Source organism: Stegostoma tigrinum, chromosome 1 (genome assembly GCF_030684315.1).
Source record: "Stegostoma tigrinum isolate sSteTig4 chromosome 1, sSteTig4.hap1, whole genome shotgun sequence".
NCBI classification, from domain to species: domain Eukaryota; kingdom Metazoa; phylum Chordata; class Chondrichthyes; order Orectolobiformes; family Stegostomatidae; genus Stegostoma; species Stegostoma tigrinum.
This window is the reverse complement of record NC_081354.1, coordinates 166,929,204-166,955,334: the sequence shown is the minus strand read 5'-3', so window position 1 is coordinate 166,955,334 and position 26,131 is coordinate 166,929,204. Positions and strand designations below refer to the sequence as shown.

The 26,131-nt window shown below is 42.7% G+C and overlaps 1 protein-coding gene across 1 annotated transcript in view; it reads right to left on the bottom strand.

Moving 5' to 3' along the window:
- LOC125456273 (probable E3 SUMO-protein ligase RNF212) overlaps positions 1-26,131 on the bottom strand; it is a 150,959-nt gene that overhangs the window by 30,252 nt on the left and 94,576 nt on the right. Inside the window, exons 10-11 of the mRNA XM_059651554.1 lie at positions 20,990-21,032; positions 8,063-8,256 (exon numbers count right to left, since the gene is read on the bottom strand). Coding sequence (XP_059507537.1) covers positions 8,063-8,256; positions 20,990-21,032 — 237 coding nt within the window. The remainder of the gene's footprint in view (positions 1-8,062; positions 8,257-20,989; positions 21,033-26,131) is intronic.

The following is a 26,131-nucleotide window of genomic DNA, read 5'->3' as shown; positions in this document are numbered from 1 at the left end:
GCCAGGGGAATTTGAATTAATACATTCAAATGGAAAGCAGACAGTGACCATGAAGTTATCGTCAATATCATAGTCCATCTGATTCACTAATGTCTTTTAGGGAAGGAAATATTTCATCCTTACTCAGGTTGATTTACCTGTGACTACAGCAAGTGGTTGATTCTAACTGTACCCAAAATGCCCTAAAAAGCCACTCATCCAAGGGCAATGAGCTATCGCTGGCAAATATTGTCCTTGTTAGTGAAACCGACATCCCATGAAAGAACAAATAAAACAAACCATGCCAGAACTTCCAGAGATGAATACATCAAATCCTTTGAAGTCAGCAAGAAGTTCAATCATCTGTCAAGACTCTGAAGCAGCCAAACAGATGGCTGAATTCAATTCCAATAAATGTATGAATATAAAAGGGGATAATTCACATAGTTAAATCTGAATTTAATTACTGGGCAATTCAAAATAACATTTTTATCCAGTGGGTAATGCAGTCTTATGCATTTGAAGGTATTTTAATTTTCAAAATTATATTCAAATTAAAAGTCACTTACCATTCAAGAATTGCCCTATCAACAATCTCTCTACTGAAAATATATTTCTGGGACTGGAGGGTTTGGGTTATAAGGAGAGGCTGAATAGGCTTGAATCCCTGAAGTATTGGAGGCTGAGGGATGGCCTTATAGAGGTTAATAAAATCATTCGGGGCTTGGACAGGTGAATAGCCAAAGTCTTTTTCTAGGGTAGGGGATTCCAAAACTAGAAGGCATATGCTTCAGATAAGAGGGGAAAGATTTAAAAAGGAGCTGAGGGGCAACTTTTTCAGGCAGAGGGCAGTGCGTTTATGGAACTGTCAGATGAAGTGGTGGAGGCTGGTACAATTCCAACATTTAAAAGGCATGTGGATGGGGAAATGAACAGGAAGGGTTTAGAGGGATTTGGGCTAAATGCTGGCAAACAGGACTAGGTCAGATTGGAATGTCTGGTTGGCATGGACAAATTCGACCAAAGGATCTGTTTTGATGCTGTGTGACTCCATGACTCAATATAACTTACAACACACATTTTCATTATGCCATGAGAAGTTGGCAACCCCTTTTGAACTTACTTGCCATGTGATTCCTGGTTCCAAACAATGGTTTCACCATGGTTCCTGACACCTCTAAGTTGATATGAACAATGAGATAACACGGTGTGAAGCTGGATGAACACAGCAGGCAAGCAGCATCAGAGGAGCAGGAAAGCTTGATGTTTTGGGTCGAGACCCTTCTTCAGACATGAACAATGTTGCCATCAAAAGCATCCTGACCCCTTGAAAATTGTAGAAGGTCTGAAATGCCAACATTTGTGATGGGGCAGGCACTGTTAGTACTCTTGATCCTCCCCTATTCTCTGCCAGTCAAAATTGACAGCATGGGTATTGGACCTTTCAAATAGTTCTTGACCATCTTTTTTTGTCCGCCCAACATATGTCAGTGTGTTAAGATGGGAATGTCCCAATTTTGAACTTTCAAAGGACATTTAATTTGATTCCACATAAAAGAGGTTACAGCACAATTAAAGATCCCATGGTGTTGATGGAAATATATTCGCACAGACGGAGGTTTGGCTTCAGAAGGAAACAGAGTTGGGATAAAAGAACAAAGAACAAAGAAAATTACAGCACAGGAACAGGCCCTTCGGCCCTCCAAGCCTGCGTTGATCAAGATCGTCTGTCTAACCTGTCATCTATTTTTTAAGGGTCTGTGTCCGTTTGCTCCCTGCCCATCCATGTATCTGTCCAGATATATAGAACATTTTTAGAACATAGAACATAGAACATAGAACATTACAGCACAGTACAGGCTCTTCGGCCCTCAATGTTGTGCCGACATGTCAGACCGATCTGAAGCCCATCTAACCTACACTATTCCATGTACGTCCATATGCTTATCCAGTGACGACTTAAATGTACTTAAAGTTGGCAAATCTACTACCGTTGCAGGCAAAGCGTTCCATTCCCTTACTACTCTCTGAGTAAAAAAACTACCTCTGACATCTGTCCTATATCTTTCACCCCTCAATTTAAAGCTATGCCCTCTCGTGCTCGCCGTCACCATCCTCGGAAAAATGTTCTCCCTGTCCACCCTATCGAACCCTCTGATTATTTTATATGTCTCGATTAAGTCACCTCACAACCTTCTTCTCTCTAACGAAAACAGCCTCAAGTCCCTCAGCCTTTCCTCGTAATGCCTTCCCTCCATTCCAGGCAACATCCTAGTAAATCTCCTCTGCATCCTTTTCAAAGCTTCCACATCCTTTTTATAATGCGGTGACCAGAACTGTACGCATTACTCCAAGTGCAGCTGCACCAGAGTTTTGTACAGCTTCACCATAACCTCTTGGTTCCGGAACTCCATCCCTCTATTAATAAAAGCTAAAACACTGTATGCCTTCTTAACAGCCCTGTCAACCTGGGTGGCAACTTTCAAGGATCTGTGTACATGGACACCGAGATCCCTCTGCTCATCTACACTACCAAGAATCTTACCATTAGCCCAGTACTGTGCCCTCCGGTTACTCCTATCAAAGTGCATCACCTCACACTTGTCTGCATTAAACTCCATTTGCCACCTCTCAGCCCAGCTCTGCAGCTTATCTATGTTTCTCTGCAATCTACAGCATTCTTCGTCACTATCCACAACTCCACCGACCTTAGTGTCATCTGCAAATTTACTAACCCATCCTTCTACGCCCTCATCCAGGTCATTTATAAAAATGACAAACAGCAGTGGACCCAACACCGACCCTTGCGGTACACCACTAGTAACTGGTCTCCAGGATGAGATGCTAACATGTCTCCGTCTACCACCTCCACTGGTAATGTGTTCCAGGCATCCACCACCCTCCGCGTAACAAACTTTCCACGCATATCTCCCTTAAACTTTCCTCCTCTCACTTTGAACTCATGACCCCTAGTAATTGAGTCCCCCACTCTGGAAAAAAGCTTCTTGCTATCAACCCTGTCTATACCCCTCGTGATTTTGTAGACATCAATCAGGTCCCCCCTCAATCTCCGTCTTTCTAATGAAAATAATCCTAATCTACTCAACCTCTCTTCATAGCTAGCACCCTCCATTCCAGGCAACATCCTGGTGAACCTCCTCTGCACCCTCTCCAAAGTGTCCACATCCTTTTGGTAATGTGGCGACCAGAACTGTACACAGTACTCCAAATGTGGCCGAACCAAAGTCTTATACAACTGTAACATGACCTGCTGACTCTTGTACTCAATAATCCATCCAATAAATGAAAGCATGCCATATGCCTTCTTGACCACCCTATTGGCCTGCGTTGCCACCTTCAGGGAACAATGGACCTGAACACCCAGATCTCTGTTCATCAATTTTCTCTAGGACTTTTCCATTTACTGTATAGTTCGCCCTTGAATTAGATCTTCCAAAATGCATCACCTCGCATTTGCCCGGATTGAACTCCATCTGCCATTTATCTGCCCAACTCTCCAGTCTATCTATATTCTGCTGTAATTCTCTGACAGTCCCCTTCGCTATCTGCTACTCCACCAATCTTAGTGTCATCTGCAAACTTGCTGATCAGACCACCTGCACCTTCCTCCAAATCATTGACGTATATCACAAACAACAGTGGTCCCAGCACAGATCCCTGTGGAACACCACTAGTCACAGGTCTCCAATTTGAGAAAAGGATCATTTACAAGTTGGAAAATGGTAAGTAATAGATTGCCATAGAGTAAAGTGTCAGGTCCTCAATTATTTACAATCTATATTAAAGGCTTTGAGGAAAGAACAGAGTCAATGGTAGCCAAATTTGCAGGTGGGAAACAAAGTTGTGAGGAAGACATTATTGGGCCAGAGTTTCACTGCTCAATTCGAATCAGAATGGAGGCAGGTGTCCAGGAAACAATGGCAGTAACACTGTGTAGCTAGATGCCCTACTTTTGTTTCCACATCAGCAATATTCATGAGGATAGAGCAGAGTACAGACCTCTAAAATCATCTAGGTTCCTGAACAGGCTAAACATAGTTAGGGATTTGTTAAAATCTAGGGGCAGCATGGTGGCTCCATGGTTAGCACTGCTGCCTCACGGCAGTGTTCCTGTTCTCCCTGTGTCTGTGTGGGTTTCCTCCAGGTGCTGCAGTTTCCTTCTACAGTCCAAAGATGGACAGGTTAGGTGGATTGCCATGTTAAATTGCGTGTAGTGTTCAGGGATATGTGGATTAGGTGGTTTATCGGAGATGGATCTAGGTGGGATGCTCCAAGGGTCAGTGTGGACTTGTTGGGCTGAAGGGCCTGTTTCCATGCTGTATGGATTCTATTCTATTCTGAAAAAAACTTTGTGCAGCTTGTTGGAAGTAGCAGGCATTTTGTAACTGTCTATATCAGTTGATGACAGTCACAAATCAAGTTGGGGTAAATCAGATGTTTAAATCTTTTTGACATCCTGTGGATAATAGTAATTCATGACCAGTACCATTCCTCATTTTCTCTTTTTAAATATTATTCTATAATGAGTTAATTAGTGTGGGTTAGTTTAATGCTATGTTTTTCAGAACTGATAAAGACAAAACAAACTCAAACATCATATTATAAGTTAGTGAAGGTGTGGGATCATGGTAAATTAAGAAAACAACTTTTAAAATTGCAACCATTCCTCGTTTTACACACATATCAAGGTCAACCCACTTTTGGCAGTGGAACAAATACATTCTTGTAATGAGTTGTGGTAATAGAACTTGGTTAGACCCTAAAATGGCATTATATTTCAGCACAGCATTTACATTTTATTCCCAGTTGTCATATACTTTCGTTACATTGGACAAATTCTTATTTCCTAAATTACCACTGGCATTAATGTAATGTTAATTGGTAGTATTTGTCACCAAGTAATAAAGTACGTATGTCATCCAATAATGCATAAGCTAGTTCAAATTACTAGATTTCTGTTTATTGTCTGAAGATAATTTTGACAATTCTGCCTAAATTAAAGTGCAAAACTATAGACTGATCATCATCATTATCTAAATGCCACTATTCAAGCAAAAGCAAAGATAGCTACTAACATACCCTGGGCTTCTTTTAAAGACAGTCATACGGTCATTCAGCACGGAAACAGAGCCTTTGGTCCAACCAGTCAAGGTTGGTCATAATCCCAAACTAAACTAGTCCCATCAACCTGCACTTGGCCCAAAATTCCTCCAAAAATTTCTCTTTCATGCACTTATCCAAATGTCTTTTAAACATTGTAATTCTACCTGTATCCACCATTTCCTGTGGAAGTCAATTCAAAGAGAAAAGATACTCCTTTAAACCAAAGAAACTCTGGCAGTTTTAATACTGAGTTGCTGGAACTCATTGTCAGTTATAGAATCACAGAATCCCTAAGTGCTGAAATAGTTCATTAGGCCCATCGAGTCACCACTGACCCTCTGAACAGCATTCCACCCAGACCCACTTCCTACCGTATCCCTTTAACACCATATTTATCATGGTTCACCCAATTAGCCCACACAAACCTGGCCACTACAGGATAATTTAGCATGGCCGATCCACCAAACCTACACATCTTTGGACTGTGGGAGGATACTGGAGCACATGGAGGAAATCTATGCAGAATGTACAAATCCCACACAGACAGTGGCCCAAGGTTGAAATCGAACCTGGGTCCCAGGTGTCGTTTGTTTCCAGTACTCATCGTCGAGCCACCTTATTGTTTTTGTTGCATCTACAATGTTGCTTTATTCAAATCGTATAAGGTGCTGGACTTATTGGCTCCATGACTTTGTGTTCAGAGCAGTTTTGCTCAGAGTAGCTATTTAGTTTTTCAGGAACTATGGTTAGGAGCACTTAGCATATTAAGAACTTTATGATTGGTTTCTGGGCAGTCTTGTTTTTGGTCAATAAAGCAGAAACATCCAGCCTCTAAGGAGAAAGCACCTAAATCGCTCTCTTCTGTGTAAAAAGACAACAGAAAATCTTCCAACACGGATTACCCTGGTACTTGAATTGCCAAGTAAAACTGATAACATCTCAGAATTACAGGAGGTGTGGTGTCATAATATTCCTTAAGTAAATCTGTCAACTCTTGAAAGATTTTAGTATTTAGTGTCTCAAGGAAAGTTGGGCTTGTAATGACCAAAAAAAGCTGCAGGTCCACAAGCTGTGAGAATAACTACTCGTTGCTTTTCATCTACCCTAATGCCTTTTGCCTGGAAAAATAATACATTCCTTCCACACACTAGGCTCAGTCTTCGACAGCAGGCTCGAAACAAATCAAACTTCCCAAATAACGGTATGATTCCAGAAGTGTTTATCCCAACTCAAAGACGACTGTTGCAAGCGAGTTTCTTCAGTAGCGGAGCTGGAAAGCCTTTGTAGTTTGCTATCGGTGTGATAGCAAAACAGTCCCATTCTCATCATCACTGAAAAAACTCCACAGAGGCTGGTGTTCTGTCACCTAGTCATCCTTTATTTATATATTGTAGGAGCAATCGATCCAACCAGGACTATATTTCAGGAGGTAGTAGAGTTCAGGCTGTTTATTCAAGCATTCACCAGTATCATGCAGGGAGAGGAACTCGAGACACTCTATGCAGGGCTATGTCAAAAGCATACATACAAACACTGGGACTCGACACTGATCAGGCTTCCTCAGAGCCAGCTCCCAAAGTGAACAGGATGTCCAACACTCCGGTTCTTGTCTGTCAGCCAGGGCTCACTGATTGGACCAGATTAAAAACCCCATTCAGACAACTCATGTTCTATGAGGTGCAGCTAGCTGACCTCATTACCATCATTACAAAAGAGGGGTTGAGGCCTTTGGCGGATCAGCCATGGACTTATAGAACAGTGGGCCTTGTTTGAGGAGCTGAATGGCCTACTCCTGCCCTTATTTCTCATTTTCTTTCCAGAATCTAGGGGATTTTGGAAGAGTAATAGATTGTATCCACTACTTTTAAGATAGAATGCAGGTGATCACATTAAAGGGAACTATCAGTCTTTAGGTCCTATGTTTCTACACATTCTCGAGTGAAGTTTACAGGAAGGATGTGGAAACATTGAAAAAGGTGCAGAGGAGATTTACCAGGATGTTGCCTGGTCTGGAGCGCAGGCCCTATGAAGAAAGGCTGAGGGACTTGGGTCTGTTCTCACTGGAGAGAAGGAGGCTAAGAGGGGATTTAATAGAGACATACAAGATGATCAGAGGATTAGATAGGGTGGACAGTGAGAGTCTTTTTCCGAGGATGATGACTTCAGCTTGTACAAGGGGGCATAGCTACAAATTGAGAGGTGATAGATTTAAGACAGATGTCAGAGGCAAGTTCTTTACTCAGAAAGTGGTAAGGCATGGAACGCCCTCCCTGCCAACATAGTTAACTTAGCCACATCAGGGGTATTTAAACAGTCCTTGGATAAGCATATGTATGATGATGGGATAGTGTAGGGGGAGGGGCTTAGATTAGTTCACACATCGGCGCAACATCGAAGGCCGAAGGGCCTGTTCTGCACTGTATTGGTCTATGTTCTATGAAGTTCCTCAAACCCTTTCTGCCTCCTGAGTTTTGACTGTTATTGAAATGTTTTTAGTGACCTCTATCGGAAAGACAGATACAAAATAGCTTTCTAAGTCTCTGATATTTCCTTGTTCTCCAAACTTTTGCTCTCCATCTTGAACAAATATAAATCTCATTGTCTTTCTAATGCTAACACTGTTGCATTTCTTGCTAGTTTTTTCTCATTACCTATGTTCTCATTCAATTTTTAAATCATCTTATGTTTACTTCTAAACCTTTCTGAATCTTCTGGATTACCGTAAATCTTTAATGCATTGTTTGCCTTTTATTTTAATTTAATACCATCCTTAACTTCCTTAGTTAGTCATATAATTCCATTATGCTTTTTTTTAAAGATGGTATTACAGCTAATCAAACTAATAAAATAATTCAGTATTATACTCAATTTAATCTGCTTTCTTACCCCACACATAAGTTTATGTATTAAATGTACACCTTGGTCAAATAACAAGTAGAAAGTGAAAAATGACACTTGCTCATGAGAAGATTTGACATGGTTATGAGAGGCCTTGAGATAGATGGCTGTGATGAAGACTGTGTTGGAAGATAGGATTGTATATTTCTATAGCTTGAACTGTCCCGAGATCCTCCTTCCCCATAATCCAGAGCAGTAGATGACAAGGAGCCTGAAAGCCCAATTTGTTGCACTGGTGTTGAGAGGCCTGAGGTCCTTTAAGTAGAGGAAACAAACACAACAGTGAATTCTTTCTCAGTTGTTATTAACACAGCATTACCTTTCACAGAAAACGTGACAAAAGTTTGTAGTTTCTTTAAAGAGAATTTTCATTGTATCTTTTCTATTTCTGAACTCTATACATATTGTTGTACATTGTATCAATTTCTGTTTTTTGGTTTCAGAATTGGATTATGAGTATGACATTAGTCTTAGGTAACAGTACAAAATGGTTGACAGTGAATCAACAGCCCTTTTAAAAAACACTACATATTTCTTTCCATTTAATTCAAATGGGGTTGAATTTGAAGCAGTTTGGATTGTGAGATTTTTCATGTTAACTTTGCGTTATTACTCGAAGTGCGTATATTTTCTTTTCCTTCCACTCTAATTCTGAGCCATTAATATTATAATGCACTGATCTCTATTTGAGTCATTGTCAATGCTCAGGGAGTTCATGTGACCTTGCCAGAATCAAAAACACTTTGTATTCGCCATTTTAATAACCATGCAGCCTTCACTTGGGCATAAATTCATAATCTTATTGTTCAGAATCAGAAGTACACACCATGGTTCTACGCCACTTCAAGTTAAGAGTAAATAACGTCATCGACTTTATGAGCTTTTATAAAAGTAATCATATTTAATGATGCTTTAACCAGGAGGAGGACCCTGATATTTCTTATCACAATATTCGCAATTGTGGAGACATCTTTAATTGGATCACCAGGATCATGGCTCCAGAAACAACAATAGCAAAAGCAGTCCTCTGGACCCTGAAAGTCCTCCTTACCAACATTTGCAGGCCTCTGCCAAAATTGGGAGAGCTGTCTCACAGACTAGTCAAGTAGCAGCCTGGAATTGTCAGATTCACAGAATCATACCTTACAGAAGACATCCTTGACACCACTTACACCATCATTAAATATGTCCTGTCCGGCCAGCAGGGCAGAGCCAGCAGAGGTGGTGGCAGAGTACTGTTGGGACGGATTTGCTCCGGGAGTCCTCAACATTTGGCTCTTGGCCACATGAAGTCTCATGGCTTCAGACGAAACGTGTACAAAGAAGCCCTCTGCTGAACTACATGTACCATAATCCCTCAGCTGATGAACAACACTTGGTGGAAGCACTGATGATTATAAGGGCAAAAAATGTACTCTGGGTGGAGGATTTCAGCATCCAGCATCCAGCATCATGCATGGTTTGGTAGCAGCACTGCTGATCGAGCTGGTCAGGTCCTAAAGGACATAGCTGCCAGAATGGATCTGTGGCAGGAGGTGAAGGAACCAACAAGAGAGAAAAACATACTTTACCTCATTTTTACCAATGTGCCAGCTGCCAATACATCCATCCATGACAGTATTGGTAAGAGTAATCACTGCACAGCCCTTGTACAGACAAAGTCCTGCCTTGACATTGAAGAAATGCTTTGTCATACTGTGCAGCACAATCACTGTACTAAATAGAATAGCCATTGAACAGATCTAACAACTCGAGACTGGGCATCCATGAGGTGCTGTGGGCCATCAACAGCAACAGAATTGTACTCCAAAATAATCTGCATCTTCATGGCCCAACATATCCTGCACTCAACACTAACCAGCAAGCCGGTGGATCAACCCTGGTTCAATGGAGAGCGCAGGAAGATATTCCAGGAGCACCAGGCATACCAAAAAATGAAGTGTCAACCTGGTGAAGCTACCAAACAGAATGACTTCTATGCCAACAGCGTAAGGAGCAAATGATCTCAGAGCTAAGAGCAAAGCGATCACACAACAAAAATATTAGGTCTAAGCTTTGTAACTACATCCAGTCTTGAATGGTGGTGGGCATTTAAACAATTCACTGGAGGAAAATCCACAAATATCCCCATCCTCAATGATGAAAGAGTCCAACACGTTAGGGCAAAAGATAAGGCTGAAGTATTCACAGCAACATACAACCAGAAGTGCCACATATATGAACCATCTCAGCAACCTCCATTGGTCCTCAGCATCACAGATACTGCTATTCAGCCAATTCAATTCACTCCACGTGATACTAAGAAATGGTAGGAGGCACTGGAAACTGCAAAGGCTATGGACCCTGACAAAATTCTGGAAAGAGTACTCAAAGCTTGAGCTCCAGAACCTGCCAATGCCCTAGACAAACAGTTCCAACACTGACATCTTCCAATAAAATGGAAAATTGGCCAGGTATGCCCTGTACACAAAAAGCTGCACAAATCCAATCTGGCCAATTATCAGTGCATCAGTCAACTCTTGATCATCACTAAGGTGATGGAAAGTATCATCAACAGTGTAATCAGTCAGCACGTGCTCAGCAATAACTTGCTCAGTGACACCCAGTCTGGGTTCTGCCAGAGCGACTCAGCTCTTGACCTCATTAAAGCCTTGGTTTAAACATGGGAAGAAGAGTTAAACTCCAGAGGTGAGGTGAGGATGAAAGCCCTTGATGTCAATCATCCACATTTGACTAAGTGTGGCTTCAAGGAGCCCAAGCAAAACTGGAATCAATGGGAATCAGAGGCAATCTGCTGGTTGGAGTCATAACTGGCACAGAGGAAAATGGTTGTGGTTGCTGGAGATCAGTCATCTCAGCTCAAGGACATCTTTGAGGTGTCCTCAACCCAATCATGTAGATGTTTAATGTTTTCCACCTTCATAAGAGAATGATGTTCATATTTTCATATTCTTCATTCATGGGACATGGAGTATCATTGGCACTTATTGCCCATCTCCAACTGGCCTTAAGATGTTGGTTGTCAGCCACTTTCTTGAACCACTTCTTCATGTTATGTTAGGAATAAAGTTTCATCTTACTAACTAGCCAAATAGCTTCAATTCAGGATGCTGAGTAGCTTGGAGAGAAACCTGCAGATCACAATATTCCCAAGAATCTTGAAATTCTAGTAAGTAGAAATCATGGATCTTAAGTTGCTATCAAAAGAGCACTGATGAATTGTTGCAGTGAAATTTTAAAATCGTACTCACTGTTGCAGTGCAATTGAGAATAGAGATATTGGGCTGAATTTTTACATATTTTGACTGCCAGACTTTTTTTCTGACCTTCATGGAGAATTTCTCTTCGCGAGGCCTAGTGGGTCTTCCCACATGACCATCACAAACTTGTCTGACTAACTACCTGACATGTTCCTTTGGTACTGTTCTTGTCAGATGTTATCTGATTCTCCCTCTCACAGTGGCTGGAAGTATTCCCTGCAGCCAGGATGCTCCAGTCTTTACTGGCATCCCTAGCACAGGCATCTAATTTAAAAGACCATTCCCACCAGGTCAAATGCTGACAGTCTGGAACCACTGTAGCAGTTTCAGGGCAATCCCCAGTTTTAAAAGGAAAGACTGAAAGAAAATGGCCTTTTGTAAAGAACTGGACATCGTATCAAGGGACTGGAATAGAAATGGTAATGAACCCGAAACTGTGAACAATGGAGCCTAACTAGTTAATGGGATAACAATTTACTCTAATCTGAAAACAGTTTCGGAGGCTCCATGAAGTCATCAAAATTTCAGTTAAGCAAATTTGGGACGGTATTGGCCCTTTTGTTTCCACGAATGATGAGATTAAACCAGCCCCAGCAATCGCAGGAGATGCTTGTGAAATGGAATTACCTGAGGGGCGGAGTGGGCTGGCTCTTTGGAAGCACGAGGGTAAAAGGGGCAGCAGGGCCAGCTATCAGGGCTGTTCTTCTTCTTTTTCACTCTCCTCGCTCTGAGCTCACTACTCTGTTCGACACCAACCCCTTGGGGCTAAAGACATTGACCCGGTCTGCGACCTCAGACTTCAGAAGTCCACAACAACACCCGAGGCAGAGAAGGAGCCCCACCGGACAAGCAACAAGTCCCTCTGAGACCGTAAGAAACCTTTTCAGGACTGGGATGTTTGTACTCTGGAGTTGTTGGTTAGGCATGGCAGCGGGGAGGGTGGTTGTGTGATTCTTAAAGTAAAAGTATCCTGTAAATTGTGTAAGGTTAAAGATTTACATTGTGTCCGCTCCAGTTTTCTTATATTTTATATCATAGTATAGAATATAGGTTTTATCGAGGTATTGTGCGGATTGGGCAAGTTGAATTTTCCTGTAATAAAGTTCACTGGTATTTTTGAACTCATATTTGAGTCCGTCTGTGCTCCTTCTGGGTACACCAATTTTGGCTGAGGTCACAGCAAATCCCAGGCTATAATTCCAGTGTCAAGGACTGAAGGGTGATCTAGGCAATTTGAACCGCACACTCAAAGGGGATTGCTGGCCAGTATAAGCAGTTTGATCTCTCTTTTTCCCTATCTTGGGGGTACTGCCCAAGTGGGTAGGTACCAGGTGACCGTTGTCCCACAAAGAAGAGAGGGAATCACCCAGGCATTGGTGGTGGTCGCGATTACTGTGTGGAGATAAGTTCCGACTCACTGGTCAAGCTATAAACAGCGAGTTCGGTTCAGCGCTCTCTCCAGCAGAGTTGCCCTGCTGCGGCATTCCGGGTCTCTGAAGTTTCACAGCCTGCTGGGGAGAGACCACCACAGTAATCGGGGAACCCCAGACACCGGCCTGTGTGCGGAGTAAAGGAAAGAAGCCCCTCCACACCACCTTACATAGTTGTAAACATTTGTGTTAGACATACCTGACAAGGAGAAATTGGCACTCTAGCTTTCAGGCAAGAACTTGAAGGTCTTGGCGGACAGGGTGTGGTCCAAGGGTACTACCTTGGTCAGTGTTGTGTCCATGGTCTAGAAAAATGCTGAGCAATGCAGGAGTAAGGTCAATGGCCTTCTGTGCTCCACCAGATTAAGTGCAACTATCTGCAAATTCACATTCACTCTATCCTTGCTACTGTATTAACATTACACTGAGGCTCATGATCTATAACTCTCATTCATGCGTGCAACATTTTCCTTTAATTTTCCGAAGCCAACCCAAATCCCAGTACTACTAACCCTCCAGGCCCCGTTCTCACTCACTCAGGACATTTTGTTGCAATTCTCCCAGCTGCATTAGGACTAACAGCTGTGTCAAACACTTTCACGTCACTCAATCCCTCCCTTTCTTTCATAACAGGAAAGAACAGAATATAATAGGGCTGAACAGCCAAGAACGGGTGGCAGGGTGCTGGACATTCATTACTGCAAGGACAGGCATTTCACTCTGACAGGCAAAGACAAACTGCTCCTGTGGAGATGGTGAAAAACTCGATACACAAGTGGGTGAAGGCAGTCCGAGATGGTGAAGGGATGAGGTCAAGCCTGAAGTGGGGTAGGCTGAGCCCTTGTGTGGAGTACAAGACCAGAATGGCCAGGCTCTTATGGACTGCGATGCTGAACTGTTAACTGTGTTTCTTTGTTTTTCCACTTTTTAATAAGAAGAACTGTAATGATTCACTTTTGAATTTTGCTTTCCCTATTTTTCTGCCCTGTACCTAAGATGGTGCCAGAAGTGGCAGCTTGTAACTTTTCACTCTGCTCGTGTGAGTACATGACTGTAAGTCTAATCCAATTCAATGTCCCAGCAACCAGGGAAGATGTAGTGTTTGTTGCTGCTCGTCTCTCCCATTATCCTAAAATTCCTGTCCCTTGGTTTCAATGCTTCCTTTCCTTTGACTCCTGCAGGCAACAGCAGCCTGTGCGATGCCTCTACAGAAACACTGGGAAGGCTGCCTCCTGCTCACTACTTACACCTCAGTGAATATTTTATTTAGATTAGACTCAGGAGCACCTGCTAGTGAGCACCTCACTGCTGCATTTCCACAGCTGGCCAAGGGAGAAACGGCTCAGGTCACTGCACTTACAGGACAGGTGGAGACTAGGCAACTACTTAGCCCCAGGCAGGAGAGGATCATATGAGCAATTAGGTGTAGAAGCAGAGATAATGGGAACTGCAGATGCTGGAGATTCCAAGATAATAAAATGTGAGGCTGGATGAACACAGCAGGCCAAGCAGCATCTCAGGAGCACAAAAGCTTTTGTGCTCCTGAGATGCTGCTTGGCCTGCTGTGTTCATCCAGCCTCACATTTTATTATCTAGGTGTAGAAGCAGGCAGGTTTGGATGGGACACTGGGCAATACAGGCTGCAAGTCTGCAGCAACGCAGTTTGCACACTGCTGTCTTAAGTGAGTAAACATCTGGCTGTCTCTATGGACAGGCTGGCGATTGCCACCAAAAGCCAGATCCAGCATTCTCACAGCCTGGCAGATCATACAGATGTGCAATCCATTGCTCTAGCCATTTGTACTCAGAACTAATGCCAAGATGACAGGGGAACAAGAGATCCTGACCTCACTCTAAGCACTCCTTCCTCAAAAGGAGACAGGGTGGTGCCAGTAGGCATCCAGCTCGAGGAAGAACCACACACACTGGTCCCTCAGAAGTCTTCTCTCAGGTTACTCCAGAAATGGTCAGACCTTCAACCTCTGCGCTGTCTGCCAGCCTCAGACCTAAAGGAACTCAAGCCAAGGAAGGTGCATGTGCTTCTGGGTGGTACACATTCAGCATGTCTGGGTCTGACAGACAAGAAAGCCTCTGAGACCATCTGACCACACTTCCAAGGCCAATGGGCTTCACTAAAATGCAGGCTCCCTTTGAATCAGCTGCAGTATTCAGGAATGTACTGAGATGCAGCAAGAGGGTAAGAAAACAAAGTCTTTAGAGAGCATATAGGTGGCATAGGTGACACTCGAGTGTCAATAATTTTGCATTTATTTATAATCTGTTTGTTTATAATATTTATAAATAAGTGTTCACTTTTCACCACTAGCTCTGCATGCAAATCTCTGTCTAGCCACAACTGCAACATTGAAAATTCACAGTCCACCCATTCTTGTCATGATTCAATGTTCAATGGTCCAAGGTGTGAAGGAAGCAGCTCATGCACCATGTACCAGCAACGTGTAACTGGTAGGTCTTCAGTACTTTTGTCAACTCCAGCTTTCCAGTTAGAGAAACAAAGCTATTGCATCACAGGCATAAGTGGGATTCACTCATGATCTTGCATGATATGGTCAGGAGTACATGGGGCAAAGATATGGACTGCATACAGTAGGCTAATGGCTAAGGTTCACAAAACATGCGTCACTCATAAGGTGGTTTATGTAATAGTGTTACCCTTTGAAGGGCCTCACATTGCTAGAAGTTAAAATGTCAGCGCAGAACAATGCACTTATGCCATACAGTCCAGGTGTCAGCCAATTTTATTTCTGTTGTACGCTTGTCATTTATAACACAATAGAAGGCAACAGCAGTTGCTCCTAAAACAGTGAAGCTCATGCTCAGTTTCTCCATCCTGTGAATTCCCAAACAATCCCATTCCTACTAGACCTCCCAGGCAGCCCCATAGGCCTCGTATTTCCCCACGTAGGCACCAACCTATCTATCCGTGTCTTCATCTGTTCACTTTACTCTCCAGCCCCAGGCACATCAAGTAAACATCCTAAGTCTAGTAGTGAACTGTTCCCCCATGGAAGCCAGGGTTCTGCTCACAATTGATGAATCACATCTCTCCCACATGACCTCTTTCACTACCATGTGTAATCATCTCTCCTGCCTATATATTGAGTTGCCCTCCATTCAGTACTGTAATCATCTCTGCAAGTCAACATTTTGACCACAATCTGCACAAATGAGATCATCTGCCTCCATCCTGCAGCCAAAGCCCCTCATTAAAGCCCCAACTTGAAACTTACTGGATAGACCCACAGGGCTGACCTTGGCCCATGACCTTGATCAATTTAGGCAGAAAACCGTGAATGATGAGTAACCAGACACCTTGCTAATGCCTATGTAACTTTTCAAGTGTGTTCCCAGAACTCTCCAGATGACCTGCATTGGGATCCATGGGCTGACTGTGACTCACACGCCAGCTTGCAGAGATACAGACAATTGGAAGCTTACTGCCCTAGCCATCTCCCAAGCTCCTGGACAGATATCAGAAGCGGCTCTTATCAGTTTTGGTCACTACACAACCAGAAGGACATGGATGATTTGGGCAGGGTGCAGAGAAGGTTTATGAGGATGTTGCCTGATCTGGAAGATTTTAGTTATGAAGAGAGGTTGGATAAACTTGGAAAGATGGAAGCTGAAAGGGTGACCCGATAGAGGTCCACAAAATTATAAGAGGCATAAATAGGGTGGGTGGTTAGGGTTTTTTCCCCAGGGTGGAAAAAAAGCAAGAAAAGGCACAGGTTCAAGCTCAGAGGGAGAAAGCTTAGGGGAGAAGTGCAGGGAAAAGTTTTCACACAGAGGGTTGTGGGTGCCCGGAACGCACTGCCAGTGGAGGCGGTGGAAGCAGACATGTTCGCAATGTTAAAGGCGTCTCTTGACAGACACAAGAACGGGAGTTGAACAGAGGGACAGAAACCATGTAAGGGCAATCAGTAGTAGCTCTAAATAAGGATTAGGAATTGACACAGACTTCGTGGGCCAAAAAGCCTGTTCCAGTCCTTTATAGTTTTGTATTACTGTGCTCAGGCTCTCTGACTGAAGACAGTCTTCGTGTTCTTGACTGGGCACTACTCCTCTTAGACTCTGAAACATGGCCCCTCAGTTATAGCAAGAACTTCAGATGCTGGAGTCAGCGTCAACACAGTGTGAAGCTTGAGGAACACACCAGGTCAGGCAGCATCAGAGGAACAGTAAAGTTGACATTTCAGATCAGGATCCTTCATCAGAACCATTTCAATGAAGGGTCCTGACCCAAAACGTCGACTTTCCTGTTCCTCTGATGCTGCCTGACTTGCTGTATTTCTCCAGCTCCACACTGTTTGATTCTGGCCACTCAGTTGCTGCACATGCAGTGTGCTTGGAACATACACAGCTGGCACATAGGACAAGTGTGAGATTAATGTCGGACTGAGCCATTCAGCAAATGTCCACACCGTTTATCGATGACTGCTGACAAACGTAAAAAGTTGCCTGGCTGTGTCAGAGTTAAATTCTAAGACAAATCAGAAGGTCTGTAAATATCTAAAGTGCAAAGCATAAAATCAAGATAAAGCTCAGCAGGGTTGTTGTGAATATCCAGGTAGGCTCAAAGTGAGTGAGCACTAAGACAGCAAACAAACAGTCTTGAGATGTGACCTGGTCCAGTCCATGGCTTGGGCACCAATCCCAATACTCAAAGTATCCTTGCAGGAGCATTCCAATGAATGGTGCCAGTGTGCTCCAAATTGCAGCACTGAAGCTGCAGAAGTATACTGTAAATGGACCAAATATATGTGCCATGATGCTGCAAGAGGTTGTCACGAATTGGATGTCAGCATCTGTGAACCTAGTGTGCATTTGGCCATTGCCTATGGGCTATGCCCTGAGATGTTGATTCTGGCTGTACAAGATTAAGGTCCGGTGAAGCAAGCTGCAAACAGCAGTCACCAGATATCCTGTTCAGACTTTCATGATGGGAATTCTCAGTATCTCGTTTCTATCCAGTGAGTAAGATCATGAGAGCCTGCACATTACTGAGGTGAGATTAGTTAGAAATGAGGGTGGTAACGAATGATAATCCCTACTATTAAGCCTCCCACCACTCATTAATGAGAATCTCATTTTGATGCTCAGGACTTGGTTATAAATGCAACTTGTTGGGCTTGAATTCAAGATAGGCCTTGCTCAACATTCTTTGCCATAGTCTATGCTGTTCAGGGCCTGGAGAGACTTTGCTCATTTTACAGGAAAAACAGAAAAGAAATAAGAAGAAATTATTTTCGATGGAAAAAGTGGCAGTGACCGGAGGAATCAGATTGAACTCAACTGAAACAAATGTAGCATAAAATGGTATGTCTTTTATTCAAAGTGTGGAGCTGGATGAACACAGCAGGATTCAGCAACTCATATTCTGCTTGGGAACCCTGGAGCCTAATGGTATCAATGTGGATTTCACAAGCTTCAAAATCTTCCCTCCCACTACTGCATCCCAAAACCAGCCCAGCTTGTCCTCGCTCCCTAACCTGTTCTTCCTCTCACCTATCCCTTCCTCCCACCTCAAGCTGTACCCCCATTTCCTACCCACTAACCTCATCCCGCCGTCTTGACCTGTCCGTCCTCCCCGGACTGGCCTATCCCCTCCCCAACTCTCTATCTGCACTCACCTCTACTGGCTCCATCCCTGCCTCTTTAACTTGTCTGTCTCCTCTCCACCTATCTTCTCCTCTATCCATCTTCGATCTGCCTCCCCTCTCTCCCCCTCCCCCTTTTCTGATGAAGGGTCTAGGCCCGAAATTTCAGCTTTTGTGCTCCTAAGATGTTGCTTGGCCTGCTGTGTTCATCCAGCTCGACACTTTGTTATCTCGGATTCTCCAGCATCTGCAGTTCCCATTATGAGTGACGTCTTTTATTCAGCAAGTTGTGAAAATCTATACTGTACTGCCTAGAAGGGTGATAGAAGAAAATTAAATAACAACATCAAAGAGAAGTGGATAAATTTCTGAAGTGAAAAAATCCAGAATCTTGGCTCTAGTTTTATTTGCTTCTCCAAAATCATGTCTACCAAATGGGGAAGACCCAGCTCTACCTAACTAAAATTCTACAAATCAATAACTGTGGAGCACATGTCAGGAATGTTTTTCACTAGCCTTCTTGGTGGCAGGGACTCTTTTTCCATTTGGAATAGGCTGAAATGTGGCCCTTGAAGAACCCAAACTGAATGTCAGTGAACAAGTTATTGCTGAGTAAGTGCCATTTGATAGGACTAACAACAACCCCTTTCATAAATGTGCTGAAGATGAATAATAGATAATTGAGCAGTAATTTATTGGAGTGGATTTGTCCTGTCTTTTATGAACAGGACATATCTGACCAATTTCCCATATTACTAGATGGATGCTAGGGTTTTAGCTGTACTGTAACTATAGCTGTACTGTACTGTAAGTGTGAATTCATCCATTATGATAGGAATAACAGCAAAATGGACTATGTTTCAAATGGTAAAAAATTTCAGCAAGATGCTGTGCAGAGGAACTTGGGTATCCTTGTGCATGAATCGCTGAAGGTGGGATTGCAGGTGCAGCAGGTAATTAAAAAGGCAAATGGAATTTTCTCTGTCATTGCTGGAGGGATGGAGTTTTAAAACAGGGGAGGCTACACTGCAGCTGTATAGGGTCCTGGTGAGGCCACATGTGGAGTACTGTGTGCAGTTTGGTCTTCTTACTTGAGAAGAGATATACTTGCACTGGAGGGGGTGCAGAGGAGATTCACTCAGTTGATTCCAGAGTTGAGAGGGTTGGATTATGAGGACAGACTGAGTAGGCTGGGATTATATTCACTGGAATTCAGAAGAATGAGGGGAGATCTTGTAGAAACATATAAGAATATGAACGGAATAGATAAGGTGGAGGCAGGGAGGTTGTTTCCGCTCGCAGGTGAAACTAGGACTAGAGGGCATAGCCTCAAAACAAAGGGAGGCAGATGTAGGGCTGAGGTCAGGAGGAACTTCTTCACTCAAAGGGTTGTGAATCTGTGGAATTCCCTGCCCAGTGAAGCGGTTGAAGCTCCCTTGCTGAATGTGTTTAAAACAAGGCTCGATAGATTCTTGAACAGTAAAGGAATTAAGGTTTATGGTGAGCCGGCGGGTAAGTGGAGCTGAGTCTCAAAAAGATCAGCCATGATCTTACTGAGTGGCGGGGCAGGCTCGAGGGGCCAGATGGCCTATTCCTGCTCCTCGTCCTTATGTTCTTATTACAGTTTGGCAAGAGACGTTGCTAGCCTAAATCTTCAGTGCTATTGCCAGAATATTGTGTGGCCAACAAACAATGCAGTGCCCCATAAGATCAACCATTTCTTGACAGGTAAATGAATGTGTGATGGGTGTAAGTACAAACAGCAGAACTTTATTGTAAAGCTCTATGCAATATGTCACAGTTTAAAGAAGTGTTAATACATTCCTGCCTGAGGCTGGATGATTTACAGTGATTGTAGGAAATCCACAATAATTTTTGCTGAACTGATACAGAGTCTTAGAGTTATCAAGTTATGCGGCACTGAAAAAGAATAATTGTGCCTGCGTCACCACCTCCTCTGGCAGTTCAGTCCAAACACGCACCACGCACTGTGTGAAAGGTTGCCCCTTGGGTCCCTTTTATATTTTTCCTCTCTCATCTCAAACCTATGCCACCTAGTTTTGGACACCCCTATCATGGGAAAAAAACCTTGGCTATTCATCCTATCTATGCCCCTCATAATTTCATAAACCTCTATAAGTTTACTCCCTGAGCCTCTGACACTCCAGGAACCCTCCAATCCCAGCAACAATCCTTGTAAATCTTTTATGAACTCTTTTAAGTTTAGCAACATCTTCCTCATTTCTTTACATGAAAACACTTGCTATCATTGCCTTTTGTAATAAGTAAACATAAAAAGAAGACCATGGGTCACTAGTTAAGACAATTTATCAGTATTTGAGAAGACTACAGCAAACTTTGTTTAAATCGGCACCTTATCAACAGGCACTTGAGAAGCCAGCAAGTACGTATGCTGTATGTATAACAGTGATGTGTATGTCCACTCCATTATGTTGTTATTACTTTGTGTTTTTACACTGATTTTAGGAGGTGTTGACGTTTTTACACAGATTTTTTGAGGGATGTTGATGTCTTGAAGCTTCACTCGATCAGAGTTTACTGTGGTTATAGCATATCTTTTGATTATCCAGAATATTTGATCCTCCTCTTCCCCTAGGTGTCAGTTAATAAAAAAGGTTTGCTGTATTTCCAAATGTGGGATAGACTTTCTAATACATACCTAAAAGCTCCTACTTTATTCATTCCTCTGTAAGGCACAGTACCTAAACCAACAGTAAAGTTTGGTTTCATAAATAAACTGTTTTCACATAACAAAACAATAGAATCATATCAGTAATTTTTCCACTAACTATACAAAATGGAAACAAAGCAGATTTGTCGCAAAAATAATGCATGTATACCTTTTTCCTGGATGCAGAATTGCTAAATTTAGAGGGCTGCGGAGATAAGTCTGGAGAATGGGGGTAGCACTTTTGGAAGCCAGTACAGACATGATGGGTCAAATGGCCTCCTTCTGTAACTTAACATTTTACAATTCTATGTTTCTAAAAGGTCGAACAGTGGTGGCAAAGATGGAACGAGCAAAAAGGATCCTTAAGTACACCAAGTCCTCGTGTAATTTTGCCCTATTTAACATTCTTTTACTTTAACATCATTCACTTAATAGGTCACATTTAGCATTGTGAGATTCATTTCAAAGTGATTTGCGACTGCTCTAACTTGGGACCGTATAACCAATCATCTCCATTTTGGAGCAGCCACTCTTGACTGCTAACCCACCCTTTTCTTGCCAAAATTCCAACTTTTTGTTTCCATCAACTCTCCTGCTCATTGCTTCCATTTCCCAAAATTTTGTTGTCAGTTAATCCAGTTCCAAATCCAATTCATGGCCAAAGCTCTGGATTTATGAAAGTGCAGGCTGCACTGTTGCAACAGTGCCAAACTGGAGCCGTTACAATCAACTTTATTCTTAAGAAATGCTCCCATTTGCCTCAAGAAGCGGAAGATGCAGTGCTGCTTTGTTGAAAGTCACAATGAGTTATGAAGTAGGAATTAGTGAATGGAAGAGTCCTGAACAGGAGGTTAGGTGAAAACAAGGATTGGTGAAAGGGCAAGTATGGGGCAAGAGAATTTGCAAGTCAGAGGGTTTGAAGTGAGAGTGTGGGCGAAAAGGATTAAAGACAGGCCCCAATCTGTAGCATCATTGGGAAGAAGGGTTCACAGTGACCTGGAGGATCAGAGAGCAGAATTTGTGGCAATCAAGACCTTCAAGAAACAGGATTGGGGGTAAGATGGTTCAGGAGCAGGAGATACTATAAAAAAAAATTACCTACCATGTTTTTGATATCTTTCAATTTAACAGGATTTACTGTAGCTAACAGCTAAAATTAAACATTTTCAAATCAACATAGAAGCCCTCAGAAAATGTTAAAACAAAATGCTGACTACGGCTTAGAAGTCAATCTACATGCTTTGAAATGTTTTCTCAGAAGGTAGTTTATTCTTAAAAACAAAATGATGTCAGTAGTCAATCTGAATGCCAGAGAATTTAATCTAATCTTAATCAGAAAGAAGTTTATTCATACAGGTATTCCTTACCCTTACCAGTGGTATTAAGATCTGGGCTCAAGAACAGTTCATTATTTGGATATAAATGTGATTTGCCTTATCTGATCCTATACATTGTTAAATGAAGATTGAAAAATTTAAGGACAAATGAAGAACTGGTAATTCAATATATTCAACATACCACTGATTTTGATATCTTTTAGGGCCTTTCGTGATGGTTGTAAATGACTGACACAAGTGAACTCTTCAGTTACATGTTACCAGATCTGGTGAATAAGGTTTTAGAATAGATATGTAGCCATCAGAGGCTGCACTGATGATGTTACTCAGCAGGGTAATGAAACGTCTGCGGAAAAACAATGAACCAGCTCAGCGAGCTAACCAACCACAAGATTTGGTGAATTGCAGACAAGTCTGTTGTTCTTTTAATTTAGAGTACATATAAGTAGACACATAAGGCTGTTCTCTTCAACTTCGTGAATTAGCAGAAAATTCTGTTTAGCTTCACTTCATCTGTGGTAACCTTCACCTAATGAATCGAGAAAGGTACCTGTACATTTATATTTCAGGCAGGATGTTAGGAGGTGTAAGTGTTAGCTTGTTCAGCTGTGCCAACTAGTTGCAGGAAAAAATATGTGTCACCTAATTGTACAATTTTTCTGAAATCCAGGAGAAGGAAAGGTAAGCAAGCTAGTTTATAAACAGGCACAATTACATATTAACCAGAACAAATAAAACTGTGTTCAAAAGATGCACAACATTTTGGAAGCTAACACCATAATCTGTAGATAAGAAAGAAAATCAACCATGTTGTCCATAAGGCTAGGGCCTTATAAGCTATTTCTAAGAACTAGCACTTAGACACTGATCAATTCCTTAAACTGGTTATTGAATCCTATTAATATGACAGCCAATGAGACCTTAAAAAACACAATCTGACCAATTTGCAGTTTCCTCAAACTGATATGAACTACAGAGTGATATTTAGCAAAGCAGAATTATGCTTTAAACCACTTTTCTGTCCCAAGAACAAAAATGGAACAATGGATATTTTCATTCGGGCATTGCCATGGAATGGGAAATTTTAGATGGTCAAGCTCAAGCTTAGACTAGCTGATCTTGGCCCTTAGTTTAGTTTAGATTTATTTTATTATTAATTCACAGGCTAAGCCAGCATTTATTGTCAATTCCCAGTGGTTCTAGTGTAGTTATTGATGAGCTGTCTTCTTGAATTGCTGCAGTCCGTAGAGAGTTCCAGGACTGTCTCAGCATGACAGTGAAGAAAGAAGGATGAAGTTTCATGTCAGGAAAGTGTGTGATTATCAGAAAACTTGCACTTCATGGTCTTCCTGAGATAACAAGGCGTAGAGCTGGTTGAACACACCAGGTCAAGCAGCATCAGAGGCGCAGAAAGGCTGATGTTACGGGCCTAGACCCTTCTTCAAAAAAATGATGTTCATGGTGTTCCCATGTGTTTGCTGCCCTTGTTCTTCATGCTAGAGGTTTTTGGTTCAGAAAGTGCTATCCAAGGAGCTTTGGCGAGGTACAGCACTCCATCTTGTAGATGTTACATTGCTGCCATAGCGCATCAATTTCGGATAGACTGAATGCTGTATGTGGTGGGTGAGGCGCCAGTCAAGCAGCAAGTCCTGTTTTGTCCTGGATGGTGACAAAGTGTGCAGCTGGATGAACACAGCAGGCCAAGCAGCATCTCAGGCCCACAAAAGCTGACGTTTCGGGCCTAGACCCTTCATCAGAGAGGGGGATGGGGAGAGGGAACTGGAATAAATAGGGAGAGAGGGGGACGCAGACTGAAGATGGAGAGAAAACAAAATAGGTAGAGAGGAGAGTATAGGTGAGGAGATAGGGAGGGGATAGGTCAGTCCAGGGAAGATGGACAGGTCAAGGAGGCGGGATGAGGTGGTAGGTAGGAAATGGAGGTGCAGCTTGAGGTGGGAGGTGGGAGGAAAGAATGGCTGAGAGGAAGAGCAGGTTAGGGAAGCAGAGGCAGGCTGGGCTGGTTTTGGGATGCAGTGGGGGGAGGGGACGAGCTGGGCTGGTTTTGTGATGCAGTGGGGGGAGGAGGGGAAGAACTGGGCTGGTTTTGGGATGCAGTGGGGGAAAGGGAGATTTTGAGCTTGTGAAGTCCACATTGATGCCATTGGGCTGCAGGTTTCCCAAGCGGAATATGAGTTGCAACTCATATTCCGCTTGGGAACCCTGCACCCCAATGGCATCAATGTAGACTTCACAAGCTCAAAATCTCCCTTTCCCCCACTGCATCCCAAAACCAGCCCAGTTCTTCCCCTCCTCCCCCCACTGCATCACAAAACCAGCCCAGTTCGTCCCCTCCCCCCACTGCATCCCAAAACCAGCCCAGCCTGCCTCTGCTTCCCTAACCTGCTCTTCCTCTCACCCATCCCTTCCTCCCACCTCAAGCCGCACCTCCATTTCCTACCTACCACCTCATCCTGCCTCCTTGACCTATCCATCTTCCCTGGACTGACCTATCCCCTCCCTACCTCCTCACCTATACTCTCCTCTCTACCTATCCTGTTTTCTCTCCATCTTCGGTCTGCGTCCCCCTCTCTCCCTATTTATTCCAGTTCCTTCTCCCCATCCCCCTCTCTAGGCCCGAAATGTCAGCTTTTGTGCTCCTGAGATGCTGCTTGGCCTGCTGTGTTCATCCACCTCCATTTTTTGTTATCTTGGATTCTCCAGCATCTGCAGTTCCCATTATCTCTTGTCCTGGATGGTGTTGAGCCTCTTGAGTATTGTTGGTGTCTGAACATATCCAGGCAAACAGAAAATATTCAATCACAATCCTTACTTGTAACTTGTTGATCTTGGTCAGTTTTGCCACAAAATTCCTTGCCTCTTACCTGTTAGTGTAACCACAGTATTTATATGGCTGGCCCAGTTCTAGTTCTCATCACTGACAACTCCACGATGTTCAGTGTGGGTAATTCAACAATAGCAATACTACTGAATATCAAGAAGATATGGTTGGAATCCTTATTGAGAAGATCATTACAAGGCACTTGTGTCACATGAATGTTACTTGTCATATAACAGCCTGATCTTGCATTTTGTCCAATCATGCATCCAGATGAACAAGGATAAGGAGACCATTTAGCCCGAGGTTAATTAATGTACTGTAGACAATATAAACTCAGATTTCATTATATTCCATTGAAATTTGCGAGTCTAAAATCATTACGTTATTGTTGGGTAAGGGTTTCAAGGATATGGAGCAGGCAGACAAATATCGTTGAAGCCACAGATAGGTAGGGCTGAATAGACTGCTTTCCATTTCTGTGTTGTGTTTGTTTAATGTTATGCTTTGGTCTGCTCCAAGAATGAATTGGCTTTAGAGTACTGGCTAAATACAATACGCAATTAGTCTAATTTTATGGAAAATTCAGTGACCATGACTTTAAAAATATTCAGAATTTACAGGAAGCCAATTCAATTGTTTAGTCTAGCTGCTTTTGTTCGGATTCAAATAAGTTAGACTCATATTGTCAAGGAAACGATTAGCTCAAGACCTCCTTCTTTCTTCCCAGATTTTTCCCCAGTCTGAAATCCATTCCTCTATATATCATATTTTTCTTATAGCATTGCTGCCTTGGAATAAATATTTTCGTTTGATTTCGTGAGCTAATCTTTGAACCAGAAAATCAAAGGAATAGTTGAAAAAAAGTTCCAGGCAATAAAGGTAAATAGCATTTCATAATGAGTGCCTATCCTAATAACAGTTCAACATGAACTACATTAAGAGATTGTGGAACTG